Source organism: Procambarus clarkii, chromosome 2, assembly GCF_040958095.1.
Source record: "Procambarus clarkii isolate CNS0578487 chromosome 2, FALCON_Pclarkii_2.0, whole genome shotgun sequence".
In the NCBI taxonomy this organism is placed as follows: domain Eukaryota; kingdom Metazoa; phylum Arthropoda; class Malacostraca; order Decapoda; family Cambaridae; genus Procambarus; species Procambarus clarkii.
The window spans coordinates 50518130-50543299 of record NC_091151.1 but is presented as its reverse complement, the minus strand read 5'-3'; the positions used below and the strand labels follow the sequence as shown (position 1 = coordinate 50543299).

The window sequence follows — 25170 nt, the reverse complement described above, 5'->3', positions numbered from 1 at the left end:
TGACACAGGTGTGTATATGAAGGAGTTAAATATAGTGGTGTCAGAGCTTACCACGGGCTGACACACCTTCACCTGCCTAAGATGTCCAGCAAATATTGAGTGTTAAACTTAAGAGTGGCTGCCGCCGTCTTTGGTAGATAGCAGGTGAGATGTGATGATAGATAACAGCTGTGCACAACGTACAGCCGGCGTGATGATGGCTGTGTGGACCTTCAGGCTACCAAGACCAACAGTCTCAGAGACTAGCCAATCACCAGGTAAGACTGCTGGGAGTAGAACTGTCGAAATCATCAAGAGGCAAGCATCAAAGTGTCTGGAATGCTCCCGGACGCAGGTTCGAATCCTCGTCACGGCCCTTGTGGAGTTGTTCATTTGATGCATCACGTTAGTGTGATCTCTGTGTGTAACTAAGGGGATCATAAAGCTAACATAGAGAAAACACCTTGCCACATTAGGTGTTGTGAAATACACCAGGATGGTTGATTGACAGTGGCGTTGTCCAGTATATTGGTGGTGGTGGTGGTGGTGGTGGTGGTGGTGGAGGTGTATATCCGGTGCAGGTAGACTACTGCCGTAATGTGGTCAACATTACTGGCCGACCACGCCACAAGTGGCCGTGTGGACCACTGCACATGTTGCTCTCTCCAGTAAACTCCTTCATTGTAACTCATTACACGGACCCAACTGACTATTGTATGTTTACACACACCGGCCCTCTGGCGGCCACCTTCTTGTTGCTCTTTTATATCCACCTACTGACAACAACTTCCAAGTAGCATGGGCTATGGCGAGCCCGGAGTGGACTTACCCCTCACAGGAGCGGCAAGTAGCAAGTAATATATATATATATATATATATATATATATATATATATATATGCAAACAAGCCTGAATGGTCCCCAGGACTATATACAACTGAAAACTCACACCCCAGAAGTGACTCGAACCCATACTCCCACAACTGGTATGTACAGGGACGCCTTAATCCGCTTGACCATCACGACCGGACATAAGGAAGTGATAGCCGAGGCTATATGAACCACTTCCCCGCCGGCACCCGGATGGTAATCTTGGGCATAGCATTTTATCAAATCACCTCATTCTTTGGGGCACACGTGAGGAACACAAATGCAAACAAGCCTGAATGGTCCCCAGGACTATATACAACTGAAAACTCACACCCCAGAAGTGACTCGAACCCATACTCCCACAACTGGTATGTACAGGGACGCCTTAATCCGCTTGACCATCACGACCGGACATAAGGAAGTGATAGCCGAGGCTATATGAACCACTTCCCCGCCGGCACCCGGATGGTAATCTTGGGCATAGCATTTTATCAAATCACCTCATTCTTTGGGGCACACGTGAGGAACACAAATGCAAACAAGCCTGAATGGTCCCCAGGACTATATACAACTGAAAACTCACACCCCAGAAGTGACTCGAACCCATACTCCCACAACTGGTATGTACAGGGACGCCTTAATCCGCTTGACCATCACGACCGGACATAAGGAAGTGATAGCCGAGGCTATATGAACCACTTCCCCGCCGGCACCCGGATGGTAATCTTGGGCATAGCATTTTATCAAATCACCTCATTCTTTGGGGCACATGTGAGGAACACGTGTCCGGTCGTGATGGTCAAGCGGATTAAGGCGTCCCTGTACATACCAGTTGTGGGAGTATGGGTTCGAGTCACTTCTGGGGTGTGAGTTTTCAGTTGTATATAGTCCTGGGGACCATTCAGGCTTGTTTGCATTTGTGTTCCTCACGTGTGCCCCAAAGAATGAGGTGATTTGATAAAATGCTATGCCCAAGATTACCATCCGGGTGCCGGCGGGGAAGTGGTTCATATAGCCTCGGCTATCACTTCCTTATGTCCGGTCGTGATGGTCAAGCGGATTAAGGCGTCCCTGTACATACCAGTTGTGGGAGTATGGGTTCGAGTCACTTCTGGGGTGTGAGTTTTCAGTTGTATATAGTCCTGGGGACCATTCAGGCTTGTTTGCATTTGTGTTCCTCACGTGTGCCCCAAAGAATGAGGTGATTTGATAAAATGCTATGCCCAAGATTACCATCCGGGTGCCGGCGGGGAAGTGGTTCATATAGCCTCGGCTATCACTTCCTTATGTCCGGTCGTGATGGTCAAGCGGATTAAGGCGTCCCTGTACATACCAGTTGTGGGAGTATGGGTTCGAGTCACTTCTGGGGTGTGAGTTTTCAGTTATATATATATATATATATATATATATATATATATATATATATATATATATATATATATATATATATATATATATGTATATATATATATGTATATATATATATATATACATATATATATATATACATATATATATATGTTTAACACTATATATATATATTACAATAATAATAATACTGGTCAGAGGTATAGGTGAATAGTGATGTTGTGGAGACGCGCCCAGAAGATCCCCTGGACCTAAAGGACGAGGAATATATTACATATAAAGTTTAAATTACATTATAAACTTTATTTGGACTGTATAAGGCAGGAGTTTTGTATCTTTAATTGGTACTTGACGGTGCATTCTGATTGGCTCTTCCACAGTGCGATATGTGTTCTCATTGGTGAGCAGCGGGACCAACTGTGACGTGATCCACGGGCCGCTGTACGCCTGTCTACGAGCGCTGTTTGGCCTCTCTGTCATCGGCATCCTCGTCTCCATCTTCTCCTGCATGTTGGTCTACCAGCTGCTGAGGTCAGTGTTGTGTAGGTGTAGAGGGTGTGGGGCAGGTGTGGAGGGTGGGGGGTAGGTGTAGAGGATCGGGGGGGCAGGTGAAGAGGATGGGGGGGGGCAGGTGAAGAGGATGGGGGGTAGGTGTAGAGGGTGGGGGGGCAGGTGTAGAGGGTGAGAGGCAGGTGTAGAGGATGGGGAGTAGGTGTAGAGGGTGAGGAGGTAGGTGTAGAGGGTGAGGGGGCAGGTGTAGAGGGTGAGGGGCAGGTGTAGAGGGTGAGGGGCAGGTGTAGAGGGTGGGGGGCAGGTGTAGAGGGTGGGGGGGTAGGTGTAGAAGATGAGGGGCCGGTGGAGGAAGAGGGGAGCACAAGAGGGAATCTGAGAGAAGAAAGAGAAGAGAGGATTGAAAAGGTCAAATAGGAGGAGGGTGTGAGAGAAAACTAGAGTAGAGGGGATTAGAGGGGACAGGGAAGGGGAAGGGGGAAGGATTTGAAGGAATAAAGAGGGGAAACGGGGACTTGAGATTTATGAAAATCAAATATTGGATTTATTTTTTGATAAACGACTGTGACGATCTGTTGTGTTTGGTTATTGTGTTTATGGGGAGAGAGGGAAGTAACAGGGGAGGGAGAGAGGGAGGGAAGTAGCAGGGGAGGGAGAGAGGGAGGGAAGTAGCAGGGGAAGGAGAGAGGGAGGGAAGTAACAGGGGAGGGAGAGAGGGAGGGAAGTAGCAGGGGATGGAGAGAGGGAGAGAAGTAGCGGGGGAGGGAGAGAGGGAGGGAAGTAGCGGGGGAGGAAGAGAGGGAGGGAAGTAGCAGGGGAGGGAGAGAGGGAGGGAAGTAGCGGGGGAGGCAGAGAGGGAGGGAAGTAGCAGGGGAGGGAGAGAGGGAGGGAAGTAGCGGGGGAGGGAGAGAGGGAGGGAAGTAGCAGGAGAGGGAAAGAGGGAGGGAAAGAGGGAGGGAAGTAGCAGGGGAGGGAGAGAGGGAGGGAAGTAGCAGGGGAGGGAGAGAGGAAAGTAGCAGGGGAGGGAGGGAAGTAGCAGGGGAGGGAGAGAGGGAGGGAAGTAGCAGGGGAGGGAGAGAGGGAGGGAAGTAGCAGGGGAGGGAGAGAGGGAGGGAAGTAGCAGGGGAGGGAGGGAGGGAGGGAACTAGCAGGAAGAATAAAGATATATGGAACTAGGAGGGAAGGAAGAGACACGTTCTTCTTGAATAGCCAAGTAAAGAGTGGGAAGAATGAACGGAAGTGGGAGAGAGAAGGAAAGTGAAAAAGACCAGGATATTTTATGGGAAGGAAGGAATGAAGGTAAGTAAAGAAAGAGAGAGAGAGAGTGAGAGAGTGAGAGAGAGTGAGAGAGAGAGTGAGAGTGAGAGAGAGAGTGAGAGAGTGAGAGAGAGAGTGAGAGAGTGAGAGAGTGAGAGAGTGTGAGAGTGTGAGTGAGAGAGAGTGAGAGAGAGTGAGAGAGTGAGAGAGAGAGAGAGTGAGAGTGAGAGAGAGTGAGAGTGAGTGAGAGTGAGAGTGAGTGAGAGTGAGTGAGAGTGAGTGAGAGTGAGTGAGAGTGAGTGAGAGTGAGAGAGAGTGAGAGAGAGTGAGAGAGAGTGAGAGAGAGAGAGAGAGAGAGAGAGAGAGAGAGAGAGAGAGAGAGAGAGAGAGAGAGAGAGAGAGAGAGAGAGAGGTTGAAGAGGAAGGGAGCAGATGGAGAAAGCTGGGTGAAGTGTAGAGAGTGAAGGAGTATAACAAATAGAAGGGGACATATAAGAGTAGGTGAGAGTTGACGGGTAGATAGGGAAGATGGGGTGTGAGGGGCTAGAGGAGAGGGGAATAGAAGCAGAGGAGGAGAAGAGGGCGTCTAGTGAGCGGACATCAGAGCACACAGTTTCAAGAAGTCAAACAGGTCACGTCATTATACATGTGTGTGTGTGTACTCAACTAGTTGTGCCTGCGGGGGTTGAGCTGTGGCTCTTTGGTCCCGGTGTCAACTCTCCATCAACTGATGTAGAGGTGCCAGAGCCAGACTACACCTCACACCACTGGCGTAACTCCCACCTACTTATTTACTACCAAGCAGACACGCGTGAAGCGTCTCCTGCCTGGCAATTGAAGTTGGCACTTTTAGGTTATGACCCGACGACTGCACTCACTACTACGGCACAGGACACCTTGTGTTGCGAGCTCTCATGTTTGTGTTGCAGTGTTGGAGAGGACTGCGGGTGATTACCGTTGGTGGTGGGTGGAAAAAAAAAATGTTTTTGGGCCACAGCTCCAATTGTGTGAAAGCGGTGAGATATGACCATTAACTCTCACACCGTACCGTAGCCCTCAGTAAACATTTCTTCCATCCCCCTTCCACTATTGATGTTTTGCGCTCCCCTCCCCCTACTGCTCGCCCAAATGCATTCTTTCACTTATTTCTGGCGTGCGTGTGTCGTAATGTGCGCGCGCGTACGCACGAATGCACGCACAAGCAATTCGTAAACAAAGCTGGCGGCCCCTCCCCCGAGACCTCTCCAGCAACACACTAATTGATCCCACTAAAGTTTTCACCACTTTTCCTTCCAATGAAAGGGAGGAGGTGGAGGCGGGTGAGCGAGCTAATGCAACCAAATACTAGAGAAAGGATTGAAGGGTGGGATGACTAGTAGGTGAAGAAGGGAATTTTTTTTTTTCTTTTTTTATTATTATTTTCTACCACAGACGTGGCCACACATTTACAATGCTAACCAGCATATATACATTTTCTTCTGTCCTCCATGGACAGGGTTAGAGAAGTGTTAAACATATAGTTCAAGGGTTTATTGAAAAATCAACCACAGAAGGTGATTCGGTGCTTTTAAAATGCTAAGTTAACCTACATACGTAAATACATAGATACACAGATTTACGTATGCCCTACATAAAGTGTTCAATGTGTCTTTTACATAGTGTCATTAATGTGCATTTACAAAGGAAGAAGGGAGTGGAAGAGTGAGGTAGTGTGGGGGGGGGGGTGGAGGGCTGGCACCCAGGCCGGCCCCGTCTACAACCACGCCCAATAAATTATTAATATTAATCATCTTCATAGATTAATTGTGTGTATTTACTATTTGTATCTGCAGAATCGAGCTATATTAGCTCTTGGACCCCGCCTTTCTAATCAATCTATCTTTTCCTCTATATCTACTACATATATTTCTCTAACACACTCACACACACTAAGCAGCCCGTAGCAGCAGTCTAACTCCATGGTACCTATTCACTCCTAGGTGGACAGGAGCATCATAGTGAAAGAAACTGCCCATTTGTTTCTGCCTCGGCCGGGAATCGAATCCGGGCTATTAAGACTACGACCCCCAAAGAGCTGTCCGCTCAGCCGCGAGGCCCCTGTGTGTGTGTAATTACCTAAGTGTAGTTACGGGATGAGAGCTTCGCTTGTGGTATCCCGTCTTCCCAGCACTCTTTGTCATATAACATTTTGAAACTACTGACGGTCTTGGCCTCCACCACCTTCTCTACCCCCTTTTCCCATTATAACTGAACATCCCTCCCGTTATAACTGAACCCTCCTCCCGTTATAACTGAACCCCCTTCCTCCCGTTATAACTGAACCCCTCCTCCTGTTATAACTGAACCCCCTCCTGTTATAACTGAACCCCTTCCTCCCGTTATAACTGAACCTTCCTCCTGTTATAACTGAACCTTCCTCCCATTATAACTGAACCTCCCTCCTCCCCTTATAACCGATTCTTCCTCCCATTATAACTGAACCTCCCTCCTCCCATTATAACTGAACCCCCTCCTCCCATTATAACTGAACCCCCTCCTCCTGTTATAACTGAACCTTCCTCCCATTATAACTGAACCTCCCTCCTCCCCTTATAACCGATTCTTCCTCCCATTATAACTGAACCTCCCTCCTCCCATTATAACTGAACCCCCTCCTCCTGTTATAACTGAACCTTCCTCCCATTATAACTGAACCTCCCTCCTCCCCTTATAACTGACCCTTCCTCCCGTTATAACTGAAACGCTGAACGGAATTTTTCTACCCAAAAATATTCTAGTGGTTACAAATTCTTTCCCCACGCTGCTCTCTCCCTCCCACCGATGATGTAATTAATTACTCTATATTACTTAACCTTTAATAAACTCATTTTACCCTTGCTATAAAGTGCTTTAAAAAGTTGCAAAAATATTGCTTGTAAATCCACATCCGCTGTACACTGATTATTTTGTAAAATTTGAACATGTAGCCACAGCGCTAAATTGGCTGATTGTAAACTGCTTTAAAATATTTATGTGTTCAGTATGTTGACAGTGTGTAAGTTATATGTAAACTGTAAACCAGTATGGTCTCCCCAGCCCCACAACACTGGGGATGGGGAGGACACGTCAACAACACTGGGGATGGGGAGGACATGTCAACAACACTGGGGATGGCGAAGACAAGTCAACAACACTGGGGATGGGGAGGACACGTCAACAACACTGGGGATGGGGAGGACACGTCAACAACACTGGGGATGGAAAGGACGCGTCAACAACACTGGAGATGGGGAGGACAAGTCAACAACACTGGGGATGGGGAGGACACGTCAACAACACTGGGGATGGAAAGGACGCGTCAACAACACTGGGGATGGGGAGGACACGTCAACAACACTGGGGATGGAAAGGACGCGTCAACAACACTGGGGATGGGGAGGACGCGTCAACAACACTGGGGATGGGGAGGACAAGTCAACAACACTGGGGATGGGGAGGACAAGTCAACAACACTGGGGATGGGGAGGACAAGTCAACAACACTGGGGATGGGGAGGACAAGTCAACAACACTGGGGATGGGGAGGACAAGTCAACAACACTGGGGATGGGGAGGACAAGTCAACAACACTGGGAATGGGGAGGACAAGTCAACAACACTGGGGATGGGGAGGACAAGTCAACAACACTGGGAATGGGGAGGACAAGTCAACAACGCTGGGGATGGGGAGGACAAGTCAACAACGCTGGGGATGGGGTGGACAAGTCAACAACACTGGGGATGGGGAGGACAAGTCAACAACGCTGGGGATGGGGAGGACAAGTCAACAACGCTGGGAATGGGGAGGACAAGTCAACAACGCTGGGGATGGGGAGGACAAGTCAACAACGCTGGGGATGGGGTGGACACGTCAACAACACTGGGGATGGGGAGGACAAGTCAACAACGCTGGGGATGGGGAGGACAAGTCAACAACACTGGGGATGGGGAGGACAAGTCAACAACGCTGGGGATGGGGTGGACACGTCAACAACACTGGGGATGGGGAGGCAACCCGTTCTCGCAAATCTAATAAGTCAATATTGACTTATTAGTTGCGTGCATAGGTGACATACTAAATATAATAGTTTCCCTTGAAAAGCTTCATAGAAAACACCGACCTTACCTAACCTACTTAGTATGTTAAAATAAGCATCTTATAGCTTCGTAATTACAATTGTTACTTAACCTATTATAGGTATAGGTTAGGTAATAATTGTAATTACGAAGCAATAAGATGCTTATCTTAACATACTAAGTAGGTTAGGTAAGGTCGGTGTTTTCTATGAAGCTTTTCAAGGGAAACTATTATGTAAGTATGTCACCTATGCACATATTTAATAAGTCAATATTGACTTATTAAATTTGCGAGAACGGGTTGCGGGGAGGACATGTCAACAACACTGGGGATGGAGAGGACACGTCAACAACGCTGGGGATGGGGAGGACACTACTACTAATGGCGAAAAATCACCATACATACTCTGGTAATAGTAATACTCTCGCCATAGTTACTTAAGGGAATGCAAAATAATAGTGCATTGGTATGTTGAGCCAGCAGCCATAGCGTAATTATCAAAAGAAGACACCAAGCCGGGAAGGCTATGTAGCACCATCAAATGTGCGGGATATTTAAGCGGCACTAAATATTTCAAAGGATGCCAATACGAGAACAAAAGAGCGTAAGGCAAATGATATTAAAGGTATCTGATTCACTAATAATTCTATCGAGGAACAAGTGACCGCGAGGGACAGTCGGGAGGCAAGACACACGTTTAATGTGTCTATGGTGCAGATCATTGTATGGTGCAGAGCATCAAGACGGCGAAGAGTAGAAGGGGAGGCAGACGAGTATGCAGGCCAACCATAACCGAGTTTAGACAGCACGAGAGAGGAATGTAAAGAGAGGAGTGTCTGCCTATCAGCTCCTCAGGAAGTATGGGACAAGACCTTAAGTAAGTTAAGGGCTTTTAGAGTATTCAGCTAGAAGGGGCGACCAAGACAAACGAGTGTCAAAGATTAACCCTAAAAACTTAGTAGAATCTTTGTACAAAAGGGGATTACCATAAAGTGACAACGGGGGACGAAGGCCGACCTGCTTCTGAGTAAAAATCACAGCACAAGTTTTAGTTGTAGAGAACTTGAAGCCATAATTGGTGGCCCAGGACAACATGACATCAATCGCAAGTTGAAGCTGACGTTGGAGGAAAGGCAAGTCATCACCTCGACAGCAAAGGGTAAGATCAACATAGAGAACCTGAAAAAAATGCTAGAGGCAACGGAGGAAAGAAGACCATTGAGGGCAACCAGGAAAAAAAAAAAAAGAGTTGTGCTCAGAATACTACCTTGAGGTTCACCTTCGTATTGCCGAAAAGGGGCAGAGAGAGTGGTACCAAGCCTTACTCTAAAGGAACGACTAGAGAGGAAGCTTTGTAGGAAGATAACACGAAGATTACCACGAAGGCCAAAAAAACAGAGTTGGAACAGAATATGGTATCTCCATGTGGTGTCATTTGCCTTTTCTATGGTAAATGGACAGCAACAATGGAGGTCTTCGCAACAAAGGCAGTATGAATATAGACCTTCAAGTTCACCAAGACATCAGTCGTGCTGCGACACTTGAAAGCCAAATTGAGCAAGGAAAGAGGTGGTGATAGTGTTCCAAGAACCACACAAGACGGGTATTGACCATATGTTCAAAGAGTTTGCAGATGCAACTCGTGAGGGCAATGGGGGCAGAAGTCCTTGGGGGATGTTCCCTAGAGACACTGGTTTCCAAATAGGAAGAACAACCGCCTCGAGCCAGTCCTCAGGGACTGACGACGACTCATAGATATGGTTATACAGATTCAGTAAATACTGAAATGCGCACAGAGGGAGATAGGGAAGCATCTCATAATGAATGTCATTATGAGATGACACTTGATTCACAGTGTCGTCAGTTATAGAAGTTCTCCCTCTGTCTCCTTTCTTCATTCTTCCATTTCCTGCTTTTCATATTTTATTAAAAAAAATTCCTCTTTTCAGCATTCTCATTTCTCTTACCACCACCAACTCCTGACGGCAAATTTGTGTATGTTGACCAAACCACACACTAGAAAGTGAAGAGACGACAACATTTTGGTCCGTCCTGAACCATTCTCAAGTCGATTGTTCTCACAATTGACTTGAGAATGGTCCAGGACGGACCGAAACGTCGTCGTCTCTTCACTTTCTAGTGTGTGGTTTGGTCAACATACTTCAGCCACGTTATTGTGACGCCTCGTCTGCAAATTTGTGTAAGATGTATTACCTGTTTGTCCAGTATACTGCATGTATGATGTACAGAAAAACCTACTGGCAGTGTCCGTGTATGGATATATAACATATGCCTGTCTGTGAGATGTATATCTTACTAGTATATAATGGGTGTCCCTTACGTATTGCAGTCACGAGAAGAAGAAAATGTATTGGGAGCAACTGGAGCACCGTCGCCGCCTGCTGTACCGGCGAGCGCCTGCCCCCAACGCCTGCTCTTGCTGTGACGAGTATGGCTTTGTCCCACCTGCTGAGCTCTACCCCTGGGCACCTTGGGACACCCTCGACGATAGGTCGGCCACACCCTCATGGCTTCTGTTCTTTTGTGTATAGTTCAGTATGCACCCTTGTACATACACATTGTTTACTTCATTTAAACAGCCCATATTCATCCTGTGAGCGGTAGTGGAAAAGGTTACAGAGGCACATAATGGCCTCAGGAACTGAACCTCAAAAATAATTTGGTTAAGCAAACTATTGTATTGATAAGCTATTTACATAGTTTAATGTTTACATTTATAGTTTTATAGAATAATAGATTAAAAAACTGAACCATAATAATCTCTGAGGTAAGCGATGTGTTTACCCAAACTGGCGCACATACATGTACCTGCAAATTTACCTGAATTTACCTGAGGGCCACTAATACTAGTGGCCTCGATGAAGACAAAAATTGTCTTCAATTTGTCAAAAATTGTCTGATGTTCTTTTCCAGCTGTAATTTAGAACCCAGCAGAGTTTTTGCATTTACAGCTTCAGCGGGTAGGTGGTTCCACAGGTTTACAACTCTATTGGTGAAAAAGCATCTCCTGTTTTCTGTCCTACATTGTGGTTTGTTGAGCTTGAACCCATTGCTCTGCGTTCATGTTACATCTGACCTTTTGAAGAAATTGTCTGGATCGACGTTCTCCAAATTGTTCAGTATTTTAAAGGTTTCGATGAGATCCTATCATGCTACATAATTAGCATGTTTAAATTCCTAAACATGGTCCATAGAATTACCCAAAGCTACCAAAAGTCTGCTAGTATTACATAAGTAATGAAGAAATATGGTATATTTACACACTATAATGTTGGTGCTGAATGCAGGACATGATCAAACCTATTTTTACTCTGAACTAATCTAATTTCATAACGAAATTAGAAGTAAATATGTGGCAGGTGATGCCATAGGAAGTATATATTGTATATATCCAAGATATATTGTGGCCTGGAGAGTGTTTGCTGGCATATCAGCCTACTGTACACAGTGATTAATTGTGGTACTTCTTTGCTCAAATTGTCACAAATTTAATTGGTGATACAGTGGCCCCTCCATTTATGAATTTAATCAGTTCCCAGAGACGGTTTGTAACCCAAAAATTCACAACCCTTAACAAATTTTCCCATAAGAAATAATGTAAATTAAATTAATCCGTTCCACACTCCCAAAAATATTAACTTCAAAATACATTTAAAACCTAATAAACACAAATATTTAGTACTATAGTATGTACAAGTTATAGCTTACCTTTATTGATGATTCTTGTTGGCGTATGGAAGATGGTGAGGAGGAGGGGAGGAGGAGAGGTGTTAGTGTTTGGAAGGGAAGTCCCCTTCCATTATAACATCAGGCAGTGATGACTTCTCTGGGGTACACTCTCCTACGTTTTACCTGCATACCACTAGGACCTGATTGTGTCTCACTGCTTGTTTTTCTCACTAAAAATCTTTCCATAGAGAACTGTTTCTTAGTGTACTTATTGCACCTCTAATTTTCATCTGGGAGATTTGGCACAGTCTGCCATGCCTCCAGGTTTCGTAAGGAATTATTTCTGTGCTATAAATGTACAGTTTGCAAAGTTTTAAGCGATCCCAGTAATTTAGATGTTTTATTGAATGGATTCAGGCTGTAAAAGTTCTCTGCCCATTCTCCAGGTCAGAAACTTCTCCAGCTTTGAATGGGCTGTTTCTTTACAACAATATTCTGCCCTAGTATTTCCTTTAAAACTCCACAAATAAAATAAATTTTTATTCAAATTTTTTTTTAATTATATACATTTACTTGGAAATTACCTTAGATTATTTACACTTCATTCGATATTTAGTTATAAAGAAGCAGGACAAAAACATACGGTATAAATTTGATAAGTGCACTTAAATTTTGTACTGTATGTGATTCTACAATTGTCATTTCAGATACTGGGCAGGAGGGCAGTTTTATGCTCCAAGTGCGGAAGACTCATCCAACGCATCACGTTCTGTGTTACTTGGTACTACCACGCCTCAGGGTCAGGGGCCACTGTGGCTCCCCTGGGGCAGTGGTTGGGGTGCTCACAGTGGCACAGCAGCTCAGCAGCACCAACAACACCAACAACAGCAGCAGCAGCAACAACAACAACAACAACAAGCAGTAATGCCAGTGGAACCCACAAATGCCACCACACCTTCCAATGGGGAGAATGGTCAGAGGTAATAATAATAATAATAATAATAATAATAATAATAATACTTATACCACAAAATAACTTATTTCATGTGAAAATGTGAGTGAAACTAGTTACAGTGGGGCTTCGATTTACGATGGTAATCCGTTCCCAGAAACGTATCGTAAGTCAAAATGATTTTTCCCATAAGAAATAAAGGGAAATGAATTAATCCGTTCCTGACCCCCCCCCAAAAAATTAACTTCAAAATAAATTTTTATACCTAATTCACCCAAATCTTCACTACAAAAGTATGTTCAAGTTATTACTTACCTTTACTGATGACTCCTGTTGGTGTATGGAAGATGGTGAGGAGGAGGAGGGGGGGGGAGGAGGAGAGGTGTTACTGTTTGGAACAGGAGTCCCCTTCCATTATAACATCAGGCAGTGATGATTTCTCTGGGGTACACTCTCCTACGTTTTGCCTCCATACCACTAGGACCTGGTTGTGGTTCACTGCTTATTTCTCACTAAAAATTTGTCTAGCGACACTTGTTTTTCCCTTCGTTTTAACATTTGTCGGTAGTGATGTATCACAGTGTCATTGAAAAGGTTAAAGCAACAGGTCTACTGCAGCTTGATTTAGGTGAGTTGCTTCAGCAAAAGTTTGCAGTTCTTCCCATGCTGTACACATTTTCTTAATTTTTCAGGAAGGGATATTCTGTACTTCCTCTATGGTCATCCTCACGTGTGTTTTCATATGTTGAACCTTACCACTGACTTTCTTGGGACCCATGGCTTTTATATAATAATCAGTTTTATGTTCAAAAATCAAAATATCACCAAAAAAAATAGAATTTCTTATAAGCGTGATTGTCACTAAGCGGGCGGCTCTAGTAAACTGAGGCAGGTCAGCCCACACGACCGGGAACCATGCGCTCAGTTGACCTGAACGTGTATCAACAAATATTGTTAGCCGACGACACTATCGTAAGTCGAGGTGCCACTGTACATGATATGTGATAATAATTACATGATATTAAGTAAATATTTCTTTAGTCTTTCTTTTAAACTAGGTGGGAGACATACAGCTTTTAATTACATTTGGGAGGTCAGTCCACAATTTGGGACCCTTGATTTGCATTGCATTTCTGGTTTGGTTGAGTGCCTTGGTGCCTACACGACCCCTCACTCAATGTGTTGATGGATGCGTCATTTCTTGGCTGGAGCTTGGTGACCAGTGCTCACCAGGCCGGCCAGGGGTGGTGGGGTCCGTCCTTCCATTGGGCCCACAGCACGGTGTGGGAGTTTGCGGCTGTGTGGATGTCGCTCCGGAAATTCTGGTCACAGTGAAATACGTTAAGTTATATCCTTATGTCCTAAACTGCCTTGAATTATAAAATTAATAAAATTCCTATAGAACTTTAGACATCCAGAGTGCAAAACATTTACAATTCAAGATTACTATTGTAGATGTTGCTCTTTTCTTGCAGTGAAGATACTCGGGCGCAAGTGACAGGTGTCTTACTACGCCCATTTCTTCCCCGGGGTCTGGAAAGTCGTTTGGGCCTCCGCCGCCAACATCCTACCAGCCACCATAATCGCCGACCACTCTCAGACCCTGGTGTGGTACTTCAGCTACCCCGTTACCCACCACCATTCACAGAAGCCTACCTTCCACCCATGGCATACCAGGAGGCTTTCCCACGATACATGTGGGGCCCTCCACCTCCGTACTCTCAGCCAACCTCTGCAGAAAACCTAGCCATGCAGCTGTCACCACATCATCACCCAAATTCACCAACCTCCCCTGCAGCTTTACAAGGATTAGTAGCTCAGGCCATACGATCTTCCCCAGCTCGTCGTCCCCCTACTCTAGCAGACTTAATGAATGGTCCTGCTAGTCCCACAAGTAACACACTTTCTTCCCCCAGTGATGATTCAGAAATGCTTAGCTCCCCTTGTCAAAATCAGCGCATGACCCGTGGTCGCCACAAAGGTGGGCCAGCTGAGCAAGGAGGAACTATATGTGGGTCCAGTTCACTCCCTTCCAGGCATCGCAATAGAAGACTTCCATTAGGTCATGTCAAATCTCTTGGAGATGTGAATGAACACAAACATGATGAACCACTAGAGGTTATATTCTGTGATGGAAAAGACATTACACCTCTAGATAAATTTCATTCTCAGGTCGATGTACCTCGTGAGGCATACCGCAGTAAGCACATCAAGAGTATTAGTGATCCCAAAGTGGTATATACTAGTGGAAAAGTTGAGCAAGAATCAGAACTGTACTTTGCTGATGTCTCATCATGCATATCAGTGAGACAAGATGCAGATGAGATACTGTACTATTCAGAACCAACCAGCTCTGCTAGTCAGAACACCCCATCTCCAAGTGACAAGGAGGTGTTAGATGCCTCTTTAAATCATACATATGAGCAAGTTCGTGAGAAGGATGATGATAGTTCACATCATGCATCTGATGATACCATGATTGTTCACACATCATCATCTGATCATAGTCTTGCTGCAGAGACTGAGAATACATATAGTGTTGTATCTCCTCTGACAGATATGTCTAGTACATCTCCAATGATAACTGATACTGATGCATACTCATGTTACACACCTACTACTTCTGGTCCTTCTCCATCTTCTCCAAGTCAGAGAGATAATACTCCATCAACACCCCAGCCATCATTCAACCAGAACCTAGCCATCCACTCAATCAGACAGTTCCATCCCCTCCATCCCTTACATCCTCTCCACCACATGCGCCACATACACCCTGGAGTAAGGACCCACCTTAATGACAATGATCCTCTCCCTTCCCAACTCGGTGATCGTCCAGATGGAGAGGTTGAAACTGAACACAGCTATGAGACACTACCAGGTTGTGATGGAGACACTGCTACCACACCAGTATCTACCACTTCTATAGAACTCAAACAGGAAGCTCCATCTCATTTACCAGATGATTCAGATCTGAATGGAAATGTAACTCTGACTGAAGCTATTGTTCATATGGGCCCTTCTATGGGTGACAGCTCTGCCTCTAATCTCCCAAAATCCACAAGGCCTTCCAGAGCAAACTTATCATTGCCTCTTCGCCGGGTCTTATCTTCTTCAAATGCCAATACAGAAGAGATCTTGGAAGATACTCCTACCCCAGATTCTGAAATGATTTCTCTAGATCAAGGTAGGAATGGAGGAGGTAGACGGACAGGAGAGAGAATATCATATCACAGTTCTGAGCCCAGCACTCCAGCTGAGAGAAGAATACACTCAGTTCAAGATCTTTTGTATACTCTAAAATCAGTGAATGTTTAGAAGAAACTTTATGATTATTGAATATATATTAGAGACGAAGCAAATTGCGAGTCAATAATGCAATTCTGACTGAAGAAATACTGGTATTTGAGTGATTTTTAGTCTGTGTGATTGCTATGTGGTGATTAGTGTGTAATTTTATGGTGTAATACACATCATACATTTCTGTATGGCTGGATGTTTAAGTTGCTATGAAATTATATAAGTGAACTACATAGAATATCAAAGAGTGGAGTGTTGATATTCTCACTAATGGTTCATATGTACTGCACAATGTTGCTACATGAATAACTGAGTAGGATTTTGATAAAAGTTTTATAACGGTGTAATTCATTACCACAACTGAGCCAAGCTCAGACGCTCAAACCTTCTTTATGAAAAACATGGTTACAATGAGTTGAAGGTGGTATTTTATAGTAATGATGATAAGCTGATAATGGTTACCGTAGTTCCTTGTACAGTTATCTATATTTAGTACATGTTATCTTCTTTTACCCATTCATTCATGAGTACTGCATTTTGTATTTAAAAATCTTTTTAAATGTATTGCATTATTTATATTGAAATATTGACATGAAGCCATTTTGCTTTAGGGTATAATTTAATGGGTAAATTAAATAGACATGACACTTCATGCAAGGATCCCCCTGCAGTGGTCAGTGACGCAGTACTGCACACCACATACTGTATTTGCTTCCTTATAAAATTAAAAAAAAAATTCATTTATAATAATAATTTGCATTCAGGTAAAAGTACATACATATAAAATGAGTTACAAACAATGTTGGATTTCTAGATAGAGCTAGTACATACTAGGCCTAAAGCCACTAATATGCACAGCATTTTTGGTAAGATGTGGTAAAAACTCTTCAAAACTAAGACTTTAAACTAATTGAGATCAAAAGAATGAACTGAACTGAAAAAGGGGGGAGGGGGAAGAATGACAATAATTACATGTTGAATGGAACAGTAGAAGTAATTTGAACTAAATAAACAGTCTACAATTTTTTTTCTGTCTTTTATGCATGTTTTTATACAAGTTTATACAAGGCAGATATCAGCAGTTATACAAGTTGGTCAATAATTAGTATTGTTTGAAACTAGCAAGACATAGGTTGACATTTAATGGGTAAGGTAGGTTACATGGAGTTGATCAGGTAGTACTGTAATTGGTTTTTCTCTTAAACTGGTTGAGAGAGGGACAGTCTTTCATGTGATTATGAAGGTCATTCCACATTTTGGGTTCCTTGATTTGTAGAGCATTTCTAGTTTAGTTAAGTCACACTCTTGGCATATCAAATAGGTATTTATTTCTAGTGTGGTGCCCATGGATTCTGTTACAACTTTCTAAGAAGCATTTAAGGCCAGGATTGGCACTACAGTTCAGAGTTTTATATATATAGAGTACACTTAAGAGGATGTGCAGCGACTTAATATCTAACATATTCAAGGATTTAAGTAAGGGGGGCCAAGTGTTGTCTGGGGCCAGAGTTTGTTTTTGTTCTAATAGCAGATTTGTGTTGAGTAATAAGAGAACGTAGATGTTATCTTGAGATCTTGAGGGTATCTTTAGATGATTTCGGGGCTTAGTGTCCCTGAGGCCCGGTCCTTAATCAAGGCCTCCCTTTTGTTACACACCCCTAGGAAGCAGATCGTAGCAGCTGTCTAACTTCCAGATACCTATTTACTGCTAGGTGAACAGGAACATCAGGGTGAAAGAAACTGTGCCCATTTGTTTCCACCTCCACCAGGGATCGAACCCAGAACCTTAGGACTACGAATCCCAAGCGCTGTCCACTCAGCTGTCAGGCCCCTTACTAGTAGAACCCCCAAGTAGAACCCTAAGCACAATACTCCCCCAATACTACTTGGAGTAGTAGAACCCCAAGCACAGGTACCATAATTGAGATAAGGATAGATGAGAGAATAATAGAGCATTACAAGGGTAGGGTGAAGTACATAATATCTGATTTTAGAAAGAATGCCAATAAACTTTTTTAACTATATTTTGAATGTGGCCCTGAAAATTCAGCTTGTTATCAATGAGAACACCAAGAATTTACTATCTACTTTGTTATTAATTTGGATATTGTTAATTATTAAATTAATTTGATATGAAGATTTATTACCAAACAAAATATAGTCGGTTTTGTAAATGTTAAAGGTGAGTTCGTTATAGCAGTTAGCCAAAGATGGACTATATTTAGTTCAGTATTCACTGTGTCGTTCAGAATAAGAGGGTCAGGACTGGAGAAAATGAAGGTTGTGTTATCAGCAAATACAATTTGCTTGAAATGTTGAGAGGCATTTGGAAGGTCATTAATGTAGATGAGGAAATAGGAGAGGACCAAGTATACTGCCCTGTGGAACACTAATGTTGATGGGTAGGGTAGGAGAAATGGAATTATTCATAGAAACATACTGGAGCCTGTCACTAAGGTAAGACTGAAGGTATTGGAGGAAGTGACCTCCGACTCTATAATGAGATAATTTACGAAGAAGGTTGTGGTGGTTAACAGTGTTAAAAGCCTTACGTAGGTCAACAAATAACCCAACATGGAACTCATTTTTTCAAGAGCTGCATGTATCAAGTTAATCATATTAATCATTGCATCATTGGTGCTTTTCTTGGGTCTGAAGCCATATTGGCAAGAGCTAAGTATATTGTGTTTAGCTTTTTATAACTAAACTTTTTATAGATTAGCTATGTATAGGCTAAGGAACTATCCATCATCTTAATTGTTTATGTTAACATTGTCTATCTGAAGCTGCATTGCATTTGTCGATTTGCTTCCAAATAAAATGTAGTAGGTCTTTTTTATATTTTGGACGACTTTGTTGGTTGACATCCATGAGTGGATTTTTTTTTAATTCGTTATTTACAACATTATTTAGTGTGTGTTTGTGTTGGGGTCTGAGTAGATGAGGGTAGTATCGTCAGCAAATAATATAGGTTAAAGAATGTTAGAGATGTTAGGCAGATCATTGATGTATGTAAGAAATAGGAGAGGTCCTAGCATGCTGCCTGTGGCACTCCAATGGTTAATGGGTAGAGAAGGCACCTCCATATACAATACATAGCCAAAAAAAGTCTAAAAAACGGTTGGTATACGTTCTAAAGTCTTATATTACTCTCTCATTATACTATGCGCTAGTCTGAATTTACCTGAGGGCCACTAATACTATATCGAGGCCAGGAAGCTGGCGGCTTGTCATCTATCCCTATCTTACATACGGTATCTGTGCGTGAGGTCCAACCACTGCAAATTCCCTCAAGCCCAGCATCACTGCAAAAATCTGCTATCAGAACTATAACAAACTGTCTTCAGACAACACACAGCCCTTCTATTTAAGTCCCTTAATATGCTAAACAGACAGACACTCCATACATTCTCATGAGCTATTTACATGTACAAAACCTTGTTCCTAGAGGTTAATCTTGATCTGAAACTTCTCCTTGATAGGAATAATAGAACCCATGAGCACCACACCAGAAAGAAATATTCCTTAAGTCAAACTAAATCTGTGCAAACACTCCATGCAAATAAAAAGACCCTGTATTTGGAACTCACTTCATGATGAATTAAAAAATTTTCCAACCTATGTCCTATTCAAAAGTAAAACCAAACAGTACATAATTTCATCCTCATAGTTTCCTACTTTGGGCTTCAAACCCACACTGTATCTTGTATTACCTACTTCCCCCATATTAATTCTGTACTTAAGACATATATCTTTGCCAGTGTAATCACCTCGGTCAATTTATATTGTAGTTATTGGTTGATATAAAACTTAGCTACAATATATCTTTTCATCTTGCCTGATATGTTAGATTAATGCCCGCCTCCTCTCTCATTGAATATGAATATTAATACAGAATATGCTGTCGTATTCAATGAGACACATATATATATATATTTATTTATATATTTATATATTTATTTTTTGGTAGCAATCTTTTGTGTAAACATATGCTGTTGAATATGACCGAGAGGTTAAGATTAATGATTCTAACACGAATCTTCTCAATATTTCTTATGTTTTTCTTCACTGTTGAGGGTAGTCGAAAAATGAACTCCCCAAAGTTCATTTTCATACTTTATTTATGGTCTGACACCTAGAAGCATTTTGCTAGACACTAATTACATTTTCAAAGACAATTTTACATATTTTGTTAATGCTTATATTCACTTGGGGTGGGGTGATACAGGACATGATTGAAATGATGTCCTGTATCACCTCTGTTACCTCTATCTCTGTGTTGGAACGTGGTCTTGAAGTGGGTAGAATGTAATTATGTGTAAACTGGTTGTTAACTACCTGAGGCCTAAATCACAATACTGTATAAGAAAAGACGTTGAAAATCTAAGATAACTTGAGGCATCTTTAAATTTGTTTACTGTACTTAGTTAAGGGGAACTACTAGTTATTTTAGGTAACCAATAATAAGTTATCAGAGGTATATGTTTAGCAAGCCTACTGATCATGGTGTATAACAGACCATTGACAAATTTGTCTAGAATTATTCTGAACTGTAACCATTTAGTTGATGATGACGAGAGCTGGTAATTTATACAAATAGGAAGCAAACTTCTCTTAGCAGACTGCATGACTGCTATTTTATAATGATATTTAAAAATATTGCTGCAGAATTACAGTACTGTACTTGTATACACACACTCTGACAAAGACCAGCCCTGCTGATAGATACTAGAAGTTCCTAACAGTCAGAAATTGTTTGCTGGAGATTCACTAATAGCCACAAACTAGCACATGGAACTTATAAGCACTTGCTAGTACATCACAATTAATGTAAACTGCAGTGGTTAAGTAAGAGCTCGATAAAACTACTAAATACTATACAAATATGTACTGGGAAGTAGTCCAACAGCGTGCAGTCACGCTGAACATCCGGGCTAACCAGACCAACCAGGAGGCCTTGTCAGAGACAGGCTGCGAGATGTTGATCATCAGAATCATCGACAGGTATACACTGGCTGGTATGGCAGTGACTAATGTAATACCAGCTGCTAAGTGACATGAAGATATTATTGGGTTTTTGGCTAGAAATTTGCCAATGTAGACAGTGTGATACCACTGCTTCTTGATAGGTGGTTTTGGTTGAGACAGGTTACACCACTGCCTATGATAGGTAGTTTGCTGGTGGCATTGTAAAATATAAGCTAGAAGTTTCACCACCTTAGACACTTTAGTATGTAAGGTTCACAAATGCTCAGGTTAATATTGTCCAAAATCGAGTCAGATTTTGTTATGTATTTTAATTTATGTTTTCATAGTTAAGAAGATCTATTAACTTGTTTTATCTCATTTAGCTGTGTAGTTGTGATTCAGAAACTGTATTTCAGTTTTATTGTTAAAATCATATAAAATATTTTTCATGTGAATCCTAATTTTAGCTCCACTTACATTATATTTGATCATTATTGTTTTAATATGGTATTATAACTGAATCAACAAATTATTTAACACAGTGCATTTTATTTTTATTATAAATAATTTTATAGTGTTATTTGTTGTACAACTTCCTATGGTTTTTATGGGCATTAGAAAAAAATATATTGTGCAGAGTAAGCAATGTATCACTTGGGTACATTTAATTTTCAAAGGATATTAAGATTATACTGTATATTAGTATGTAATGTCGCTTTTTAGTTTCAGTATTTTATCAAGAGTTTTTCACCAATTGCATGGAATAAACGTTTTTCTCAAGATAAATTTAAACAAATTTAATGTACAATTCTGTGTCATGGAATCAGTTACCTTAGTGGAGATTGAAGTTAGCATGGACAGTATAAATCAATCCATAAAGATCATTCTTTGTGTTCCATATTCTGCAAAGATAATTACCGGTAAGTGGATGCAATTTTATTCTCATTAGTAAAAATCTGAACTTCAGTTACTTGATGAAATGTGCATTATAAAACAAGTATTGGTCTACCAATAGTCCACTGAAATAATAATCTAGATTAATAATTTCTATATGTATCTGAAAGCCAAAAAGTGCTTATCTTATACAGTACAGCAGGTTGTTTGTAATACATTTCCATGAGAGTGCTTTTTTACTGAACATTTTGATACTAAAATAATTCGTGAGTTTTTACATATCTGAGATAAATATATCTCACGCTGTTTATATACATGTATTTGTCAGTGTATATTACCCATATCTGATGCATTAATCTCTGTTATAAATGCTCTGCCAATCTAGTCTTTGCGCTGAATGTAATTCTCCAAACTTAGAGGAAGAAAGTTTATTTGATTTAAAACTTGTGAGTAAATCAACTTTTCAATCATTCTATGAATGCAGATCTATTCACATGTATTATAAAGCTAAATTGTAATGTTTGTTGTATGTACCAGGTATTTTTTTAAGATATCTGTGTCAACTTTGTTGTTGTAAAATATTCCTGTTTTCATAAAAAATGTCTGTTAATTTCCCCATGACTTTATAAGTGCCATTCCGTTGTTATCTGTGTATGATGTTGTGTTTGCATAGTAAAGTCACTCTGTAGATGATCATAGTCTTATTATATTAACCAAGGGTGTTCAGTACCTTTCACATGTGTGTGTTTCACATTTTTGGAGACTGTAAACAGCTATTTAGAAGTAGTGTACATGGACTTCTCTTAAGCTTTTCACAAATTACCACATGAAAGACTGGTAAGTAAATTACAAGCACATGGAATTTGATCATCATCAAATTTGCAGATGACACAAAGATTTAGGATAAAGTGGGAAATGATAATGTTATTGAAACCTTACCAAGAGATCTACATCAACTCCACAAGTGGTCAGAAGACTGGCAAATGCTTTTTAATATCGACAAATACAAGACCATATATACAATACAATACAATTTTATTTAGGTAAGGTACATACATACAATAAATATTTACAAGGATTGTTTGACTTATAGGTAGAGCTAGTACATACAATGCCTAAAGCCACTATTACGCAAAGCGTTTCGGGCATGATAAACTTAAATGACAAGCTTAATACTATTTGAGCATAATGAGTAGAATGAAAACAAGAAATGAAAACATAGATGAAAAAGCAGCACAAATACAATTATGTCGACAAACAGCGCTCTTTAAAGAAAAAAACAGACATTGGTTGACAATAGAAGGGTAAGGTAGGTTACAGGGAATTTATTAGGTATAGCTTCGCTTTTAACTTAAACTGGTTGAGAGAGGTACAGTCTTTAACATGGTTGGGAAGGTCATTCCACATTCTGGGCCCCTTGATTTGTAGAGCATTTCTAGTTTGATTAAGTCGTACTCTAGGAATATCAAAACTGTATTTATTTCTGGTGTGATGCTCATGGGTTCTGATACAACCTTCTATGAAGCTTTTGAGATCAGGATTGGCATTATAGTTTAGCGTTTTATATATGTATAATACACATGAGAGAATGTGCAGTGACTTAATGTCTAACATATTCAGAGATTTAAGTAGGGGTACCGAGTGATGTCTGGGGCCAGAATTGGATATTGTCCTAATAGCAGCTTTGTGTTGAGTAATTAGAGGACGTAAGTGATTTTGGGTAGTAGAGCCCCAAGCACAAATACCATAGTTGAGATATGGATAGATAAGGGAGTAATAGAGAGTCACCAGGGCAGGGCGTGGTACATAATATCTGATCTTAGAAAGAATGCCCACAGTTTTTGAAACTTTTTTTGATATGTTTAGAATGTGTCCCTGGAAATTAAGCTTGTGGTCAATGAGAATGCCAAGGAATTTGCCATCTAATTTGTTACAAATTTGGGTATTGTTTATTTTGAGATTTATTTGATTAGAGGATTTATTGCCAAACAGAATATAGAAGGTTTTGTCAATGTTAAGGGTGAGTTTGTTGGCAGTTAGCCACAGATGGACTTTATTTAGCTCAGTATTTACTGTGGCATTTAGAGCAAGGGGATCAGGACTGGAGTAAATGAAGGTTGTGTCGTCAGCAAATAGAATTGGTTTGAGGTGTTGGGAGGCATTTAGAAGGTCATTAATGTAGATGAGAAAGAGGAGAGGGCCAAGTATGCTGCCCTGGGGAACACCAATGTTGATGGGTAGGGTGGGAGAAATTGTATTATTCACAGAAACATATTGGAGCCTGTCAGTAAGGTAGGATTTGAGGTATTGTAGGGAGTGTCCTCTGACTCCATAATGATGTAATTTAAGAAGAAGGTTTTGGTGGTTGACAGTGTCAAAAGCTTTACGCAGGTCCACAAACAACCCAACAGGGAACTCATTTTTATCAAGAGCTGTATGAATCGAGTTAAGCATACTAATAAGTGCATCGTTAGTGCTTTTTTTGGGTCTGAAGCCATATTGGCAAGGGCTAAGTATATTGAGTTTGGCTAGATATGAGTAAAGCTGCTTATAGATTAGTTTTTCAAAAATTTTTGACAAGTTTGGCAGGATAGATATAGGTCTGTAGTTGTTAACATCTGTGAGATTACCACATTTGTGGACAGGCGTTACTCTCGCTTTTTTTAGAATATCTAGGAAGGTTTGGAGTTCAAGTGACTTGTTGAAGAGCAAAGCAATAGCAGGGGCTAAAGATCTGGAGGCTTTTTTGTAAATTAAAGTTGGTATCTCCTCAAGGGCACCAGACTTGGTTTTAAGGGAAAGGATTATCTCATTTACGTCAGTGGAATTAATAGGCTTTAGGTACAGAGACTGTGGATAGTTACCTGAAAGATAGTCATTAATGTCTGTACTGGAAGATGGAATATCATTTGCAAGGGATGAACCAATGGAAGAGAAGAACCTATTGAACTCAATAGCAGAATCAGAGGCTGAAAGCTGACCATCGTTATTAGACAGGAGAGTAGGTTTGTTATTTAAAGACTTCTTTGATCCCAATATTTGAGAAATTGTTCTCCAAGTTTGTTTAATGTTGCTCTTTATTTGGGTAAATTTATCTTCGTAGTATTTAGTTTTGGCTCGTCTAATTATCTTAGACAGCAATAATGAGTAATTCTTTGAGAATTCTTTGGAGACAATTCCTAACCTATACTTCTTCTCAAGGTCATGTTTTTCATTAATAGATTTAAGTATAAGTTCTAAATCAGCATTCTCTAGAACGCAGGCGAGAGAGATACATAATAATCTACACTT

At 41.5% G+C, this 25170-nt stretch overlaps 1 protein-coding gene across 3 annotated transcripts in view; it reads left to right on the top strand.

Moving 5' to 3' along the window:
- Positions 1-22570, top strand: part of LOC123762336 (uncharacterized) — a 117763-nt gene extending 95193 nt beyond the window's left edge. For all 3 annotated transcript variants that reach the window (XM_069325976.1, XM_069325968.1, XM_069325970.1), the window contains exons 6-9: positions 2597-2747; positions 10429-10590; positions 12476-12748; positions 14196-22570. In XM_069325976.1, coding sequence (XP_069182077.1) covers positions 2597-2747; positions 10429-10590; positions 12476-12748; positions 14196-16035 — 2426 coding nt within the window. In that variant the 3' untranslated portion in view covers positions 16036-22570. The remainder of the gene's footprint in view (positions 1-2596; positions 2748-10428; positions 10591-12475; positions 12749-14195) is intronic.
- The last annotated feature ends 2600 nt before the right edge of the window (positions 22571-25170 follow it).